This window comes from Sprattus sprattus (genome assembly GCF_963457725.1).
Source record: "Sprattus sprattus genome assembly, chromosome: 17".
Classification (NCBI taxonomy): Eukaryota; Metazoa; Chordata; class Actinopteri; order Clupeiformes; family Clupeidae; genus Sprattus; species Sprattus sprattus.
This window is the reverse complement of record NC_137915.1, coordinates 3,759,028-3,771,534: the sequence shown is the minus strand read 5'-3', so window position 1 is coordinate 3,771,534 and position 12,507 is coordinate 3,759,028. Positions and strand designations below refer to the sequence as shown.

General features: G+C 47.1%; 1 protein-coding gene across 1 annotated transcript in view; it reads left to right on the top strand.

Annotated features, from left to right (window-relative positions):
• The window catches only part of rsu1 (Ras suppressor protein 1), a 50,706-nt gene that overhangs the window by 23,624 nt on the left and 14,575 nt on the right, over positions 1–12,507 (top strand). Inside the window, 1 exon segment of the mRNA XM_080855286.1 lies at positions 907–1,039. Coding sequence (XP_080711412.1) covers positions 907–1,039 — 133 coding nt within the window.

Genomic DNA, 12,507 nt, shown 5'->3' with positions numbered 1-12,507 from the left:
GAAAACAAACTTTCTCCGAAGAACTTATTCTTCGATAAATAGTGTTCTGCACTCCGTAAGGCATATCGAGTGGAGAGGACGGTAAAGAAATGTAGGAGAGGAGAAGGGCGAAAGAGAGGAGGAGGAGGAGAAGAGGAGGAAGAGAGGAGGAGGAGAAGAGGGGAAAGAGAGGAGGAGAAGAGGCGAAAGAGAGGAGGAGGAGGAGAAGAGGAGAGAGGCAGAGCTGAGCTGAACTGTAGGAGGGCCGATTAGCAGGCAAATGACTGCTGGCCCCGTCCGCCGGAGCTCCGTGAGGCGTGGCGCTGGTGCCAGGGTGCCAGTGGGCCAGTGCTTAATTCCTCTGCCCACTCTGACAGCCCCTCCAGCCGCCGCTAATCAGCAGCTATTTAATTAGCCCCCCTGTGTGTTACCATTCACCATATTAGCGCCGCGACCCCGTGCCGCTAACGTTGTCAAAATGTTCACACTGCCGCAGCCGCCATGGTCTTATTATAATTTCTCTCATTCTTTTCCTTCCTCTGTCCTCACGTCGTCCTCACCCCTCTCCCTCCATTCCTCTCTCCTTCCCTCTCTCTCTCTCTCTCTCTCCCTCCCTCTCTCCCTCCCTCTCTCTCTCCCTCCATCCCTCTCTCCCTCCCTCCCTCTCTCTCTCTCCCTCCCTCTCTCCCTCCCTCTCTCTCTCTCTCTCCATCCCTCTCTCCCTCCCCTTCTCTCTCTCCCTCTCTCCCTCCCCCTCTCTCTCTCTCTCTCTCTCTCCCTCCATCCCTCGCTCTCTCCTCTGTCTACACATCTTCTGTTTTTTTTCTTCTGTTGACTCACCCATGTACACTTTTGTAAAAGCTTTGATCTCTCTCTCCCTCCCTCTGTGTGTCTCTCTGTCTACCGCTCCCCCCTTCCCTCTCTCAGGTAACTTGGACCTGACGGGACCTAAGCAGGTGTTCAAGGCGGAGAATAACCCCTGGGTGACCCCCATCGCTGACCAGTTCCAGCTGGGGGTGTCTCACGTGTTTGAGTACGTCCGCTCCGAGACCTACAAGTAGTAAGTCTTACCGCCCCCCTCCCCCCCCCCCCTCCTGCAACACACACACCACACTTCAAACATCACAAGTGATGCGACACAATATGACGAATTATACCTTGTAATGTGTGTGAGTGTGTGTGTGAGTGTGAGTGCAGAATGTTGCACAAGCAGGCATAAGAAAAAAAGTGTGTGTATGTGTGTGTGTGTGAGATCATCATTTTATTTATTCATTATGAATAATTAGCCCTGACTCTAGGACTGTCAATGTCATCTTCAATTAAGGAGAATGACAACATCAGCAAGACCTAGTCTTTTCTGTCACAAAATGGCCTCTGGTATGATCTTCCTGACGGCGCATTTAACAAACTACTCTCTTAAAGTCCTCTTCAAAACTTTGTGTGCTTGCCCGTGTGCATACTTGTAAGTTTGCAGTGGATGAGTATGAATTTTTATGGGGAGTTTATGTCATACAAGGCACTTGGTATATTTGGTGACATTTTCTTGGAGTGAGAAAGAGTTTTTTCGTGTGTGTGTGTGTCCCCCCCCCCCCCCCACACACACACACACACACACACCACTGCCCTTAAGCCATGACCTGACTGACGGCGAGTGATTATATAACATCCTGCCCCTTGTGGTAGCGCCTGCCTATGGCTGTGACCCCCTCGCCCACCCAGGTTCCGCTCACACCCCCCTCTCCTCCTCCCCTGCTCTGGGGGGTGTCTGCCGAGGGTTATGATGGATAGGGTTAGAGAGAGGGATGAAGAGAGAAAGAGGGAGAGAGAGAGAGAGGGAGAGAGAGAGAGAGAGGGATGATGAGAGGCCGAGGGTTATGATGGATAGGGTAATATGACTTCAGCCGGTAAAACATGGCAGTCTAGCCGGTCAGTTGGGACACATGCTGTGGTTCACACATTAAATCACACACAACACACACATTCACACCCATACACACGCTTTAACACTCATTCGCAGTGCTGTTTGGTGCCGTATATATACACACTCCCTTTGAGAAGGTGGGAGGACAGTCCTGCGTGATTGGCTGGCTGGCTGACTGACTGTCTATGGTATTTGAATTTTAGACGAACATCAATTCTAAATTTAGTCGCCTTCATGCTGACCAGTTTTATTTTGGTCCCCCCCTTTTTTTCCTGAACCAACCCAGGAAGTCGATCCGCTGTCAGTTATAGAACCGCAAAAGAAAAAAGAGAAGAGAGTGGATTTTTGAACACGGAACCGGACCAATTAGTGCCCTACAGCCCGAGGCGGGTGTCTCCTCGAAGTGACAGAAGAATTCAGTCATGTGTCCCCCAAGCCTCCATCAAACACCGTACCGTGCTTTCCGACGATAAAGTCAGCATTTTGAGCAAACAGGCTACGTGATTAGCTTGTTACGAAGACTCCCGTGCCTCAGACGAATCGCATTTACACACGACAGTCCCTTTGGAGCGTATTATTGGCTGTTTCTTTGTGAGAGGAGGCCTTAAGTTAAAAAAGTAGGCCTTGTGGTGTGTGTGTGTGTGTGTGTGTGTGTGTGTGTGTGTGTGTGTGTGTGCGCACGTGCGCCATCGAGGACAAGGAAGTTTGTGAACTAATTGTAGCGTTTCTTTTGGCAATCCCCTCTCCAACTTTTTTCCCCCCACAATCCCTGGCAACACGAGAGGAAAATCCTTGTGTTTGATCATTTAGCTGCCCGCTGAGCTGCCTGCGCGTCTAGGCGCCGCGCACGAACCACTCGCTGGAACTGATCTTTCCCTGAGCTGCACCACTGCAGCCTGCCTACACCCTCAAGGCACACAATCTGGATTCCGCACCACAACAGAGACGTGTGTGTGTGTGTGTGTGTGTGTGTGTGTGTGTGTGTGTGTGTGTGTGTGTGTGTGTGTGTGTGTGTGTGTGTGTTAGCTGTGTGTGAGTGTGAGTGTGTGTGCGCTGTGTGTGTGTGTGTGTGTGTGCGCTGTGTGTGTGTGTGAGGGAGAGAGTTGTTGAATTGTATTTATGTGTCACGTTAGGTGGTTGTGTTGGTAGTGTTGTCTGAATTGATAGGCTTTTTGTGCGTGCGCATGTGTTCTCACATGCCATTTGTTTTTGTTTGTTTTTGTTTGTGTTGTGTTCTCACATGTCATTTGTTTTTGTTTGTGTTCCACCACTTCCTGCCGGGTGCTGTAAAATAATCAGCGGTGTAGTCTGTTACCCGTGCTGTCAATTACTCCCCAACCCTCCACTCTTTCACTGATCCCGGGCTTATTGTATGCAGTCCAACTGGCAGTTAGGACGTAGGAGGTTTACCTTAAACAGACTAGATCCATTTAGCAAACTCGGCTGGATAAAGTGTAGAACAGTGGCGCTCCTACAGGCATACCAACAGGCAGACATTAGTACATAAAGCAGATAGTCACAGGTGTGTGTAGTTGACATTAGTGCATAAAGCAGATAGTCACAGGTGTGTGTAGTTGACATTAGTGCATAAAGCAGATAGTCACGTGTGTGTGTAGTTGACATTAGTGCATCAAGCAGACAGTCACGTGTGTGTGTAGTTGACATTAGTGCATAAAGCAGACAGTCACGTGTGTGTGTAGTTGACATTAGTGCATAAAGCAGAGAGTCACGGGTGTGTGTAGTTGACATTAGTGCATAAAGCAGACAATCACGGGTGTGTGTGTAGTTGTCAACAGTCTATCGGTAATGATGGCTGATTATCCAGCTTTATTGATGCACTCCGTTATGCATTCTGAGGGGTTTGTTCATTGATTTCCACTCAAGCGTGTTTATGACAGTAAGAGCATCAGCCCCAAGGGTGTGTGTGTGTGTGTGTGTGTGTGTGTGTGTGTGTGTGTGTGTGTGCAACAGCTGTTTTAGCTGATCCAGCAGTGGGCCTTCTCTGCGTTTGATGAATGGCCGTTCTGCTGTTTAGTCAATCCCGTCCGCGTCGCCAATCTATCTAATAGCAGGTTGTCATGGACGCGACGCCGGGCGATAAATAGCTTGCTCAGCGGTCGGGCGAGCGTCTGTTTGACGATGACGATCTTTCATTTGGGTCGTTACTCATAAACCTTGATCGATGGCTAGTGGAGAGAGACCTTTGTCTCAGTGTTTCGGTGAGGGGCGAAACTTGCTAGTAGAGTGTTTAAAAGTATGTACGTATACGTATATAGTAGAAGTATAATGCCATTATAATGGACACAATGTAATGAAAGATACAACTACTCGGTTGTTGATGTAAGACCTTTGTTCTTTTTTTTCAAGCATTTCCAGCAGTACCACAGCAAAGTTGCATGCCCAGTGATAATTTATTGACTAAAAAAAAAGTCTTTTGTTCAGCTTTTTGAACAAGACATACTACTCAAGTAGTTATGATATGAATCTTTAGGGTTTCATAGAAAAACCCTGATGGGTTTCATCTTTTCTTGTGTAGCAGAGGCTTGCTTTGATCCAGTAAAGTGAAGCCTTTTCTAGGGGAAGGGCTTAATGACTCTGAAATGTCAGCTTGACCGATCTGTTCTAACACATGATGCAATACTCGGCCATTCAGAGTGTTGTGATGTGTTTTTCAGATGGGCTTGCATTTGGTAAGGCAATGAATTCTGGGAGTTTGTGCCTCACGGTGTGGGCTAAGCTGCACTGTGGTTTAAAGGAAAGTGTCTAACGGTGTGGGCTAAGCTGCACTGTGGTTTAAAGGAAAGTGTCTAACGGTGTGGGCTAAGCTGCACTGTGGTTTAAAGGAAAGTGTCTAACGGTGTGGGCTAAGCTGCACTGTGGTTTAAAGGGAAGTCTCTAACGGTGTGGGCTAAGCTGCACTGTGGTTTAAAGGAAAGTGTCTAACGGTGTGGGCTAAGCTGCACTGTGGTTTAAAGGAAAGTGTCTAACGGTGTGGGCTAAGCTGCACTGTGGTTTAAAGGAAAGTCTCTAACGGTGTGGGCTAAGCTAAGCTGCACTGTGGTTTAAAGGAAAGTCTCTAACGGTGTGGGCTAAGCTGCACTGTGGTTTAAAGGAAAGTCTCTAACGGTGTGGGCTAAGCTGCACTGTGGTTTAAAGGAAAGTCTCTAACGGTGTGGGCTAAGCTAAGCTGCACTGTGGTTTAAAGGAAAGTCTCTAACGGTGTGGGCTAAGCTGCACTGTGGTTTAAAGGGAAGTCTCTAACGGTGTGGGCTAAGCTGCACTGTGGTTTAAAGGAAAGTCTCTAACGGTGTGGGCTAAGCTGCACTGTGGTTTAAAGGAAAGTGTCTAACGGTGTGGGCTAAGCTGCACTGTGGTTTAAAGGAAAGTGTCTAACGGTGTGGGCTAAGCTGCACTGTGGTTTAAAGGAAAGTGTCTAACGGTGTGGGCTAAGCTGCACTGTGGTTTAAAGGGAAGTCTCTAACGGTGTGGGCTAAGCTGCACTGTGGTTTAAAGGGAAGTCTCTAACGGTGTGGGCTAAGCTGCACTGTGGTTTAAAGGAAAGTGTCTAACGGTGTGGGCTAAGCTGCACTGTGGTTTAAAGGAAAGTGTCTAACGGTGTGGGCTAAGCTGCACTGTGGTTTAAAGGAAAGTGTCTAACGGTGTGGGCTAAGCTGCACTGTGGTTTAAAGGAAAGTGTCTAACGGTGTGGGCTAAGCTGCACTGTGGTTTAAAGGAAAGTCTCTAACGGTGTGGGCTAAGCTAAGCTGCACTGTGGTTTAAAGGAAAGTCTCTAACGGTGTGGGCTAAGCTGCACTGTGGTTTAAAGGAAAGTGTCTAACGGTGTGGGCTAAGCTGCACTGTGGTTTAAAGGAAAGTCTCTAACGGTGTGGGCTAAGCTGCACTGTGGTTTAAAGGAAAGTCTCTAACGGTGTGGGCTAAGCTGCACTGTGGTTTAAAGGAAAGTCTCTAACGGTGTGGGCTAAGCTGCACTGTGGTTTAAAGGAAAGTCTCTAACGGTGTGGGCTAAGCTGCACTGTGGTTTAAAGGAAAGTCTCTAACGGTGTGGGCTAAGCTGCACTGTGGTTTAAAGGAAAGTCTCTAACGGTGTGGGCTAAGCTGCACTGTGGTTTAAAGGAAAGTCTCTAACGGTGTGGGCTAAGCTGCACTGTGGTTTAAAGGAAAGTCTCTATGTGTTCTTTGGTTCTTTTGTACATTTGTATTCTGCAGCACTCTACTGCAGGGGGAGGAGGCGAGGAGAAAGCCTCCACTGTTGGGACGCCGGCCCCCCTTCTATCCATTGTAGTGTGTGTGTGTGTGTGTGTGTGTGTGTGTGTGTGTGTGTGTGTGTGTGTGTGTGTGTGTGTGTGTGTGTGTGTGTGTTGTGCGCGTGCGCGTGTTAGTGTGCGCGCGTGTGTGTGTGCGGGTTCTCCTACGTAAGGTGTGAGTTTACGTTCAACACGCACCAATGGTTTCATTCACACTTTTAATGTCCTTCAGCTCCAAGAACTCATCACTCTTACACTCTCTCTCCTTCCCTCCCTTTCTCTCTAACTCGCTCTCTCTCTCTCTGTCACACTCACGACTACACACACACACACACACACACACACACACACACACACACACACACACCACACACACACATTCTCGCAGTCTTCCTTCCTCCCTCACTCTTTCATGTAGTCTCTATATTATTTGGACTCCCTGGGCAACGAGGGAAGTCCATCACGGCTGAACTAAAGCTATCTTGTGGCGTGTGGAAGCACTGTGCTGACCCACCCATGTTTGCACTGAGGGTCTTGCTCATGGTATTAAATTAGCTCAATGATTTGCCAAGTTCTAAATTCAACTTCAGTTCATGCACGACAGACTATGCGTGTTGCCTTGCTTGTTGCCAGTTGCCTGTCAATGAAATTAGGGTCCTCATATCTCTCTGTCTTTGTCTACCCATCTCTCTCTCTCTCTCTCTCTCTCTCTCTTTCTCTCTATTGCTCTCCTGCTCTCTCTCTCTCTCTCTCTCTTTCTTGCTCTCTCTTGCTCTCTCTCTGTCTCCATCTCTCTCTCTCTCTCTCTCTCTCTCTCTCTCTCTCTTTCTCTCTATTGCTCTCCTGCTCTCTCTCTCTCTCTCTCTCTTTCTTTCTCCTGCTCTCTCTCTCTCTCTCTCTCTCTCTCTCTCTCTCTCTCTCTCTCTCTCCATCCCCTCAATCACTGTCTCGCCCCCTGCTGCCTGTTTCCTCTCTGAGTCTTGGTGAGGAATGGTGGTAATTTGTGATACACGCTGGACTCTACCGAGTCACCGTGTGGAACCGTGGGCTTTTTTTTCCAAAGTAAAGCAGTAGACATCCAATTGAATCAGTGCTCTTGCCAGTCTAATGCTACACCAGGCGAGCCACAGCACTGATCAGATCTCATCCTTCCCAGTGCTCCACGGTTGCTATGGCACTTGTTTGCTTATTCTTCAAGGGGTCAGAGTTCAAATACCAGGACAGCATCTCTGATGAAACTGAGCAAGTCAGCAAAAGTCGAGTATTTTTCATTTGTGGGAATAGTGCACAGCATTCCCGGTGCTCTGCTCCGGGATAACGGCTTTTCCGCTGAGATTTGTGTCTCGCGCTCCACAGCCGAGTGGCAAGGAAAACACGCGCCCACTCGGCCGTTGAGCAGTTTGAGATGGAGGGGATGAGAAAATGCTCTGCTTAATGCTCCCTCCCCTCCTCTCTTCTCACCTCCTCTCTCTTTCCTCTCCTCTATCTCTCCTCTCTCTTTCCTCTCCTCTCCTCTCCTCTATCTCTCTTCTCCTCTCTCTTTTCCTATCCCCTCCTCTCTCCTCTCCTCTCTCTTTCCTCTCCTATCCCCTCCTCTCTCCTCTCCTCTCCTCTCCTCTCTCTCCTCTCCTCTCACTCTCCAGCGGGGAATGCTGATCTCTGAGAGAGAGAGAGAGAGAGAGAGAGAGAGAGAGAGAGAGAGAGAGCAGGGAAAACGAGAAGACAGCTGCCATGCATATTTCATGCAGCAGCTTGTTAACCTGACAGGGGGATCTGTGGAGTGACGGACAGCGCAGAGAGAAGCCACTGCGTGCTCATAATGCATTAACGTACCGTAAACCCCTTCTTCACCTTCTCCTCCTCTTCTTCTCTCCATTCTCCCTCTAAACAACCCCCCTGCCCCTCCCTCCCCCACACTTGTCGGCCATCTTTTATTCATCGCCACGCTGAACGCTGGTTGATACCCGGCAGTCAGAGCAGCCACCATGCCCACTCGTCACAGCTGTCTGTGGACAATGGGGAAAACCAGCCCATAATTAAGCGTTTCTCTCCCTCCTCTCTCTCTCTCTCTCTCTCTCTCTCTCTCACCATGTTATCCTCACTACTCCTTCTCTCCCGCCTTTTCCTCCTCTTCTTTTCTTCTCGCCTGCCTTCTATTCTTCGGCTTTCCGCTCTTTTAACTTGGGCTCTTAATTTGCCTTTTATGCCACTCTCATTCTCCTCCCTCTTGTAGTTTGCATCCCCCTCTTTCTCCTCCTCTCTTACGTCTCTGTCGTGCTGGTAAAGAGTGGAGGCCCTCTTTCTCCTCCTAGCAGGCAGCTTCATATGAGCCTCATGTCATTTTAAGGTGCCTTTCCTTGTGTAGAAAAAAACAATATATCTTTTTAAAACAAGTACGAATATTTTGGAACATCTATGTCTTCCTGCTGTTGAACAAACTTGAATGGGGATCTGTGCAGTCCCAATGCCAAAGGTGGTTTAATCTGCCAGGAACTAGCATGTAAGCATGGCTCGAGAATGACCACGTCAAATTTACACATTTTCAACAATCAAATTAATATCAATTCCTATAAGGAACACAATCTGGTGTATAAGTAATGATAAAATTGAAGACGTATTATTTATCGATTTTTGAAAATACAATTAATGAAATTCCTGTTTTATGGCTAAGGCTGGATTCCACATGGAATTCATTCCAATAGCCACTTTTCACCTAAGTGTTGGACAATATGGAAGAAAAATATGGAAGTGTTCCTTGCGCAAAACTCATCTATACATAGCAGGAAATGTATAGAATGTGTGTATTTGAGAAAATGTGTTGAGAATATGTCTGTGTGTCTTAGAGAAAGAGTGGGTGCATGTGTCTGTGTTACTCAGGGAAAGTCTGTTTGTGACTGGTGGTGTGTGTGTGTGTGTGTGTGTCTGTGTGTGTGTGTGTGTGTGGGTGTTCTGTTCTGTCTGACTCATCGTCCATGTCAGCCATCCAGACAGGTTTAGTCTCGTCGTCAGGGTCTCGGAGGGCCATGAGTCCCCTGGGTGGGGCTGGGTGGGGCTGGGTGCACCCCTGGAGAGCAGGCTGGGCAAGTCCTCTGTCAGCCCAGCTGTCTGCTGCCTCCCTCACCCTTTCACAGAGGAAGGGAGGGAGGGAGGGAGGGAGAGAGAGGGAGGGAGAGAGGGGGAGAGAGAGAGGGAAAGAGAGGGAGGGAGAGAGGGGGAGAGAGAGAGGGAAAGAGAGGGAGGGAGAGAGGGAGAGAGAGAGGGGGAGAGAGAGAGGGAGGGAGAGAGGGAGGGAGAGAGAGAGGGAGGGGGAGGGAGGGAGAGAGGGATGGAGAGGGAGAGAGAGAAAGAGAGAGGAAAAGACAGGAAGGGAGAGGGAGAGAAAGAGAGAGGAAGAGAGAGAGAGGGAGGAAGAGGGAGAGAAAGAGAGAGGGAGGAAGAGGGAGAGAAAGAGAGAGGAAGAGAGAGAGAGGGAGGAAGAGGGAGAGAAAGAGAGAGGGAGGAAGAGGGAGAGAAAGAGAGAGGAAGAGAGAGAGAGAGGGATAGAGAGAAGGAGACAAGAGGATGGGACAGAATCCAGGGGGTGAGATGGAAAGGAGAGAATGGGGGGAAAAGTAAACACTTTCGGAAGATAGATTGATAGATAGATACATGGATAGATTGTTTGATTGCTTTATTGATCCCTGAAAGGAAAATGCAGTTTTGTAGCGTCAATTTACATAAATCACAAAACAACTTACCCCAAAACAGACACTGAGGCAGATAAAACAGTATTAACAAATATGTGTATGTGTGTGTATATGTACGTTTATATACAGCCGCGGAAAAAATTAAGAGACCACTTCAAAATTATCAGTTTCTCTGGTTTTACTATTTATTGGTATGTGTTAAAGTAAAATGTACATTTTAGTTGTATTCTATAACCTACTGGCAACATTCCTACCAAATTTCAAATAAAAATATTGTCATTTAGATCATTTATTTGCAGAAAAATGACAATTGGTCAAAATAGCAAAAAAGATGCAGTGTCTTCAGATCTCGAATAATGCAAAGAAAACAAGCTCATATTCATTTTTAAACTACACAATACTAATGCTTTAACTTAGGAAGAGTTCAGAAATCAATATTTGGTGGAATAACCTTGATTTAAAATCACAACTTTCATGTGTCTTCACTGTAAAAAAAAAATTGTTGAGGATATTTAAAATTTGCAGGCAACCGTCTGCATTTAGATTTTTGCGTTTTCCCAACAATTTACTGTGTGATTGTACCAACTACAATATCACTGTTGTCCTTATTAATAATATTCAGTTCTGCCAACAAAGATTTTTTCGTTCAGTGAATGGTGTTGTTCAGAGTACTACAAAAAGATAATTGAGAATAAATAAATAATATTTATTGTGCTCTCACTAACAGCATTCCAGTGGGCCTCAGAGGGCAGACAATTTTTGTTGCAGGACCGAGTTAGGACAAGTCTTACACGCACCCTCACTAGGTTTGCTCTTTAAGCAGTTAGGATGGCTGATCTGTCTACACCGTGTGAGGATCGAACTCACGACCTTTGGATCATGAGACTGACGCGCTACCCACTGCGCCAACAAGGCTATGATTTCGATTGAAACGTCATAGTATTATCTTACGAAGACCCAGGGGGTGCCTTTTTCGTGCTCGGCTCGCTTGATTAATAAATAATGAATATGAGTTTAAAATAATGTTTTAACTTTACATACAATTTCACCCTTCGTTTAGCTAACGGTAGTTACAGTCAGGGGACAAACAAGCTAGCTAGTTATTTAACATTCGTACATTAGTTGCCCTTATACCTTGGATGCGTTCGCGCACTTTTCTATGTAGCCTACTCTCTTCTGTCTTCTAATTTACGTAGTTCATTCCGTAGCTACTTCAGTTGTGACGCTCAGTCGCACGACACCAACTTGAGATGAAAGCCCCTTAGAGAGATCCGTGTAACCCCGTCCGTCTAACTTTCTTCTTATGACAAATTTTAAGTTCAGCTAATTCTCTAAAGCATGTTGACACATCAGTAGGCTGCATATTGTTGGTCTAACATGCATTTCTGCATACATTTACAGTATTTACATTTCCTTGTCTTTATAACTAATAATTTCAACTATACTGAACAAACCATACCAACTTTATTCTAATGACAAATTTTAAATTCAGCTTATTCTCTAAAGCATGTTGACACATCAGTAGGCTGCATATTGTTGGTCTAACATGCATTTCTGCATACATTTACAGTATTTACATTTCCTTGTCTTTATAACTAATCATTTCAACTATACTGAACAAACCGTAGTTAGATTTTTTACAGTGTTGGCATGCTCTCCACCAGTCTTTCACATTGCCGTTGGGTGACTTTATGCTACTCCTGGCGCAAGAATTCAAGCAGCTCGGCTTCTTTTCATGGCTTGAGACCATCCATCTTCCTCTTGATCACATTTCAGAGTTTTTTTTATGGGATTCAGGTCTCGAAATTGGGCTGGCCATGACAGGGTCCTGATCTGGTGATACTCCATCCACACCTTTACTGGCCTGGCTGTGTGGCATGGAGCATTACCCTGCTGGTAAAAACACTTCTCAGAGTTGGGGAACATTGTCAGAGCAAAAGGAAGCAAGTTTTTCTTCCGGGACAACATTGTACTTTGCCTGGCTGAGGTTTGTAAAAGACCATAAGGATTGAACCAAAGCGGACTGGAGGGTCTCCTAGTTCGTCTTCTCTGATGAGTCCAATTTTCAGCTTTGCCCAACACATGGTCGTCTGATGGTTAGACGGAGACCTGGAGAGGCCTACAAGCCACAGAGTCTTGCACCTACTGTGAAATTGGACTCATCAGAGAAGACGAACTGAAAACGCTCTGCTGTCTGACCAGTGGGTTGCGCAGGGGATGTGAAGTGAAGTGTTGTCCATTATGTTGAGCAGTTTGTGCAACAACATCCTCCTCCCAACAACCATCTGTAGGGGCTCCAGAGCAGGTCCCATCACAGAGTCAGCCGTCTCTATCAGACACCACAGGCAGGTAAGACAGGTGGGCGGGAGAGAGAGAGGCACACACAGGATCAGATGGAGGGGAGAGAAGGGGAACAGCAGGTCGACACACAGACAGACAGACAGACAGACAGTAGAGCAGTAGGGCATGCAGGCCAAGAGGCAAACGGGGAGGAAGAGAGAAAGAGTAGGGTGGAGGTGAGGAGGTGACAGACTGAATGGAACAGACGGGGGGGGAGAGGGACGAGAGGAGGGAGGGAGGTGCAGAGAGGGACGAGAGGAGGGAGGGAGGTGCGGAGAGGGACGAGAGGAGGGAGGGAGGGAGGTGCAGAGAGGGA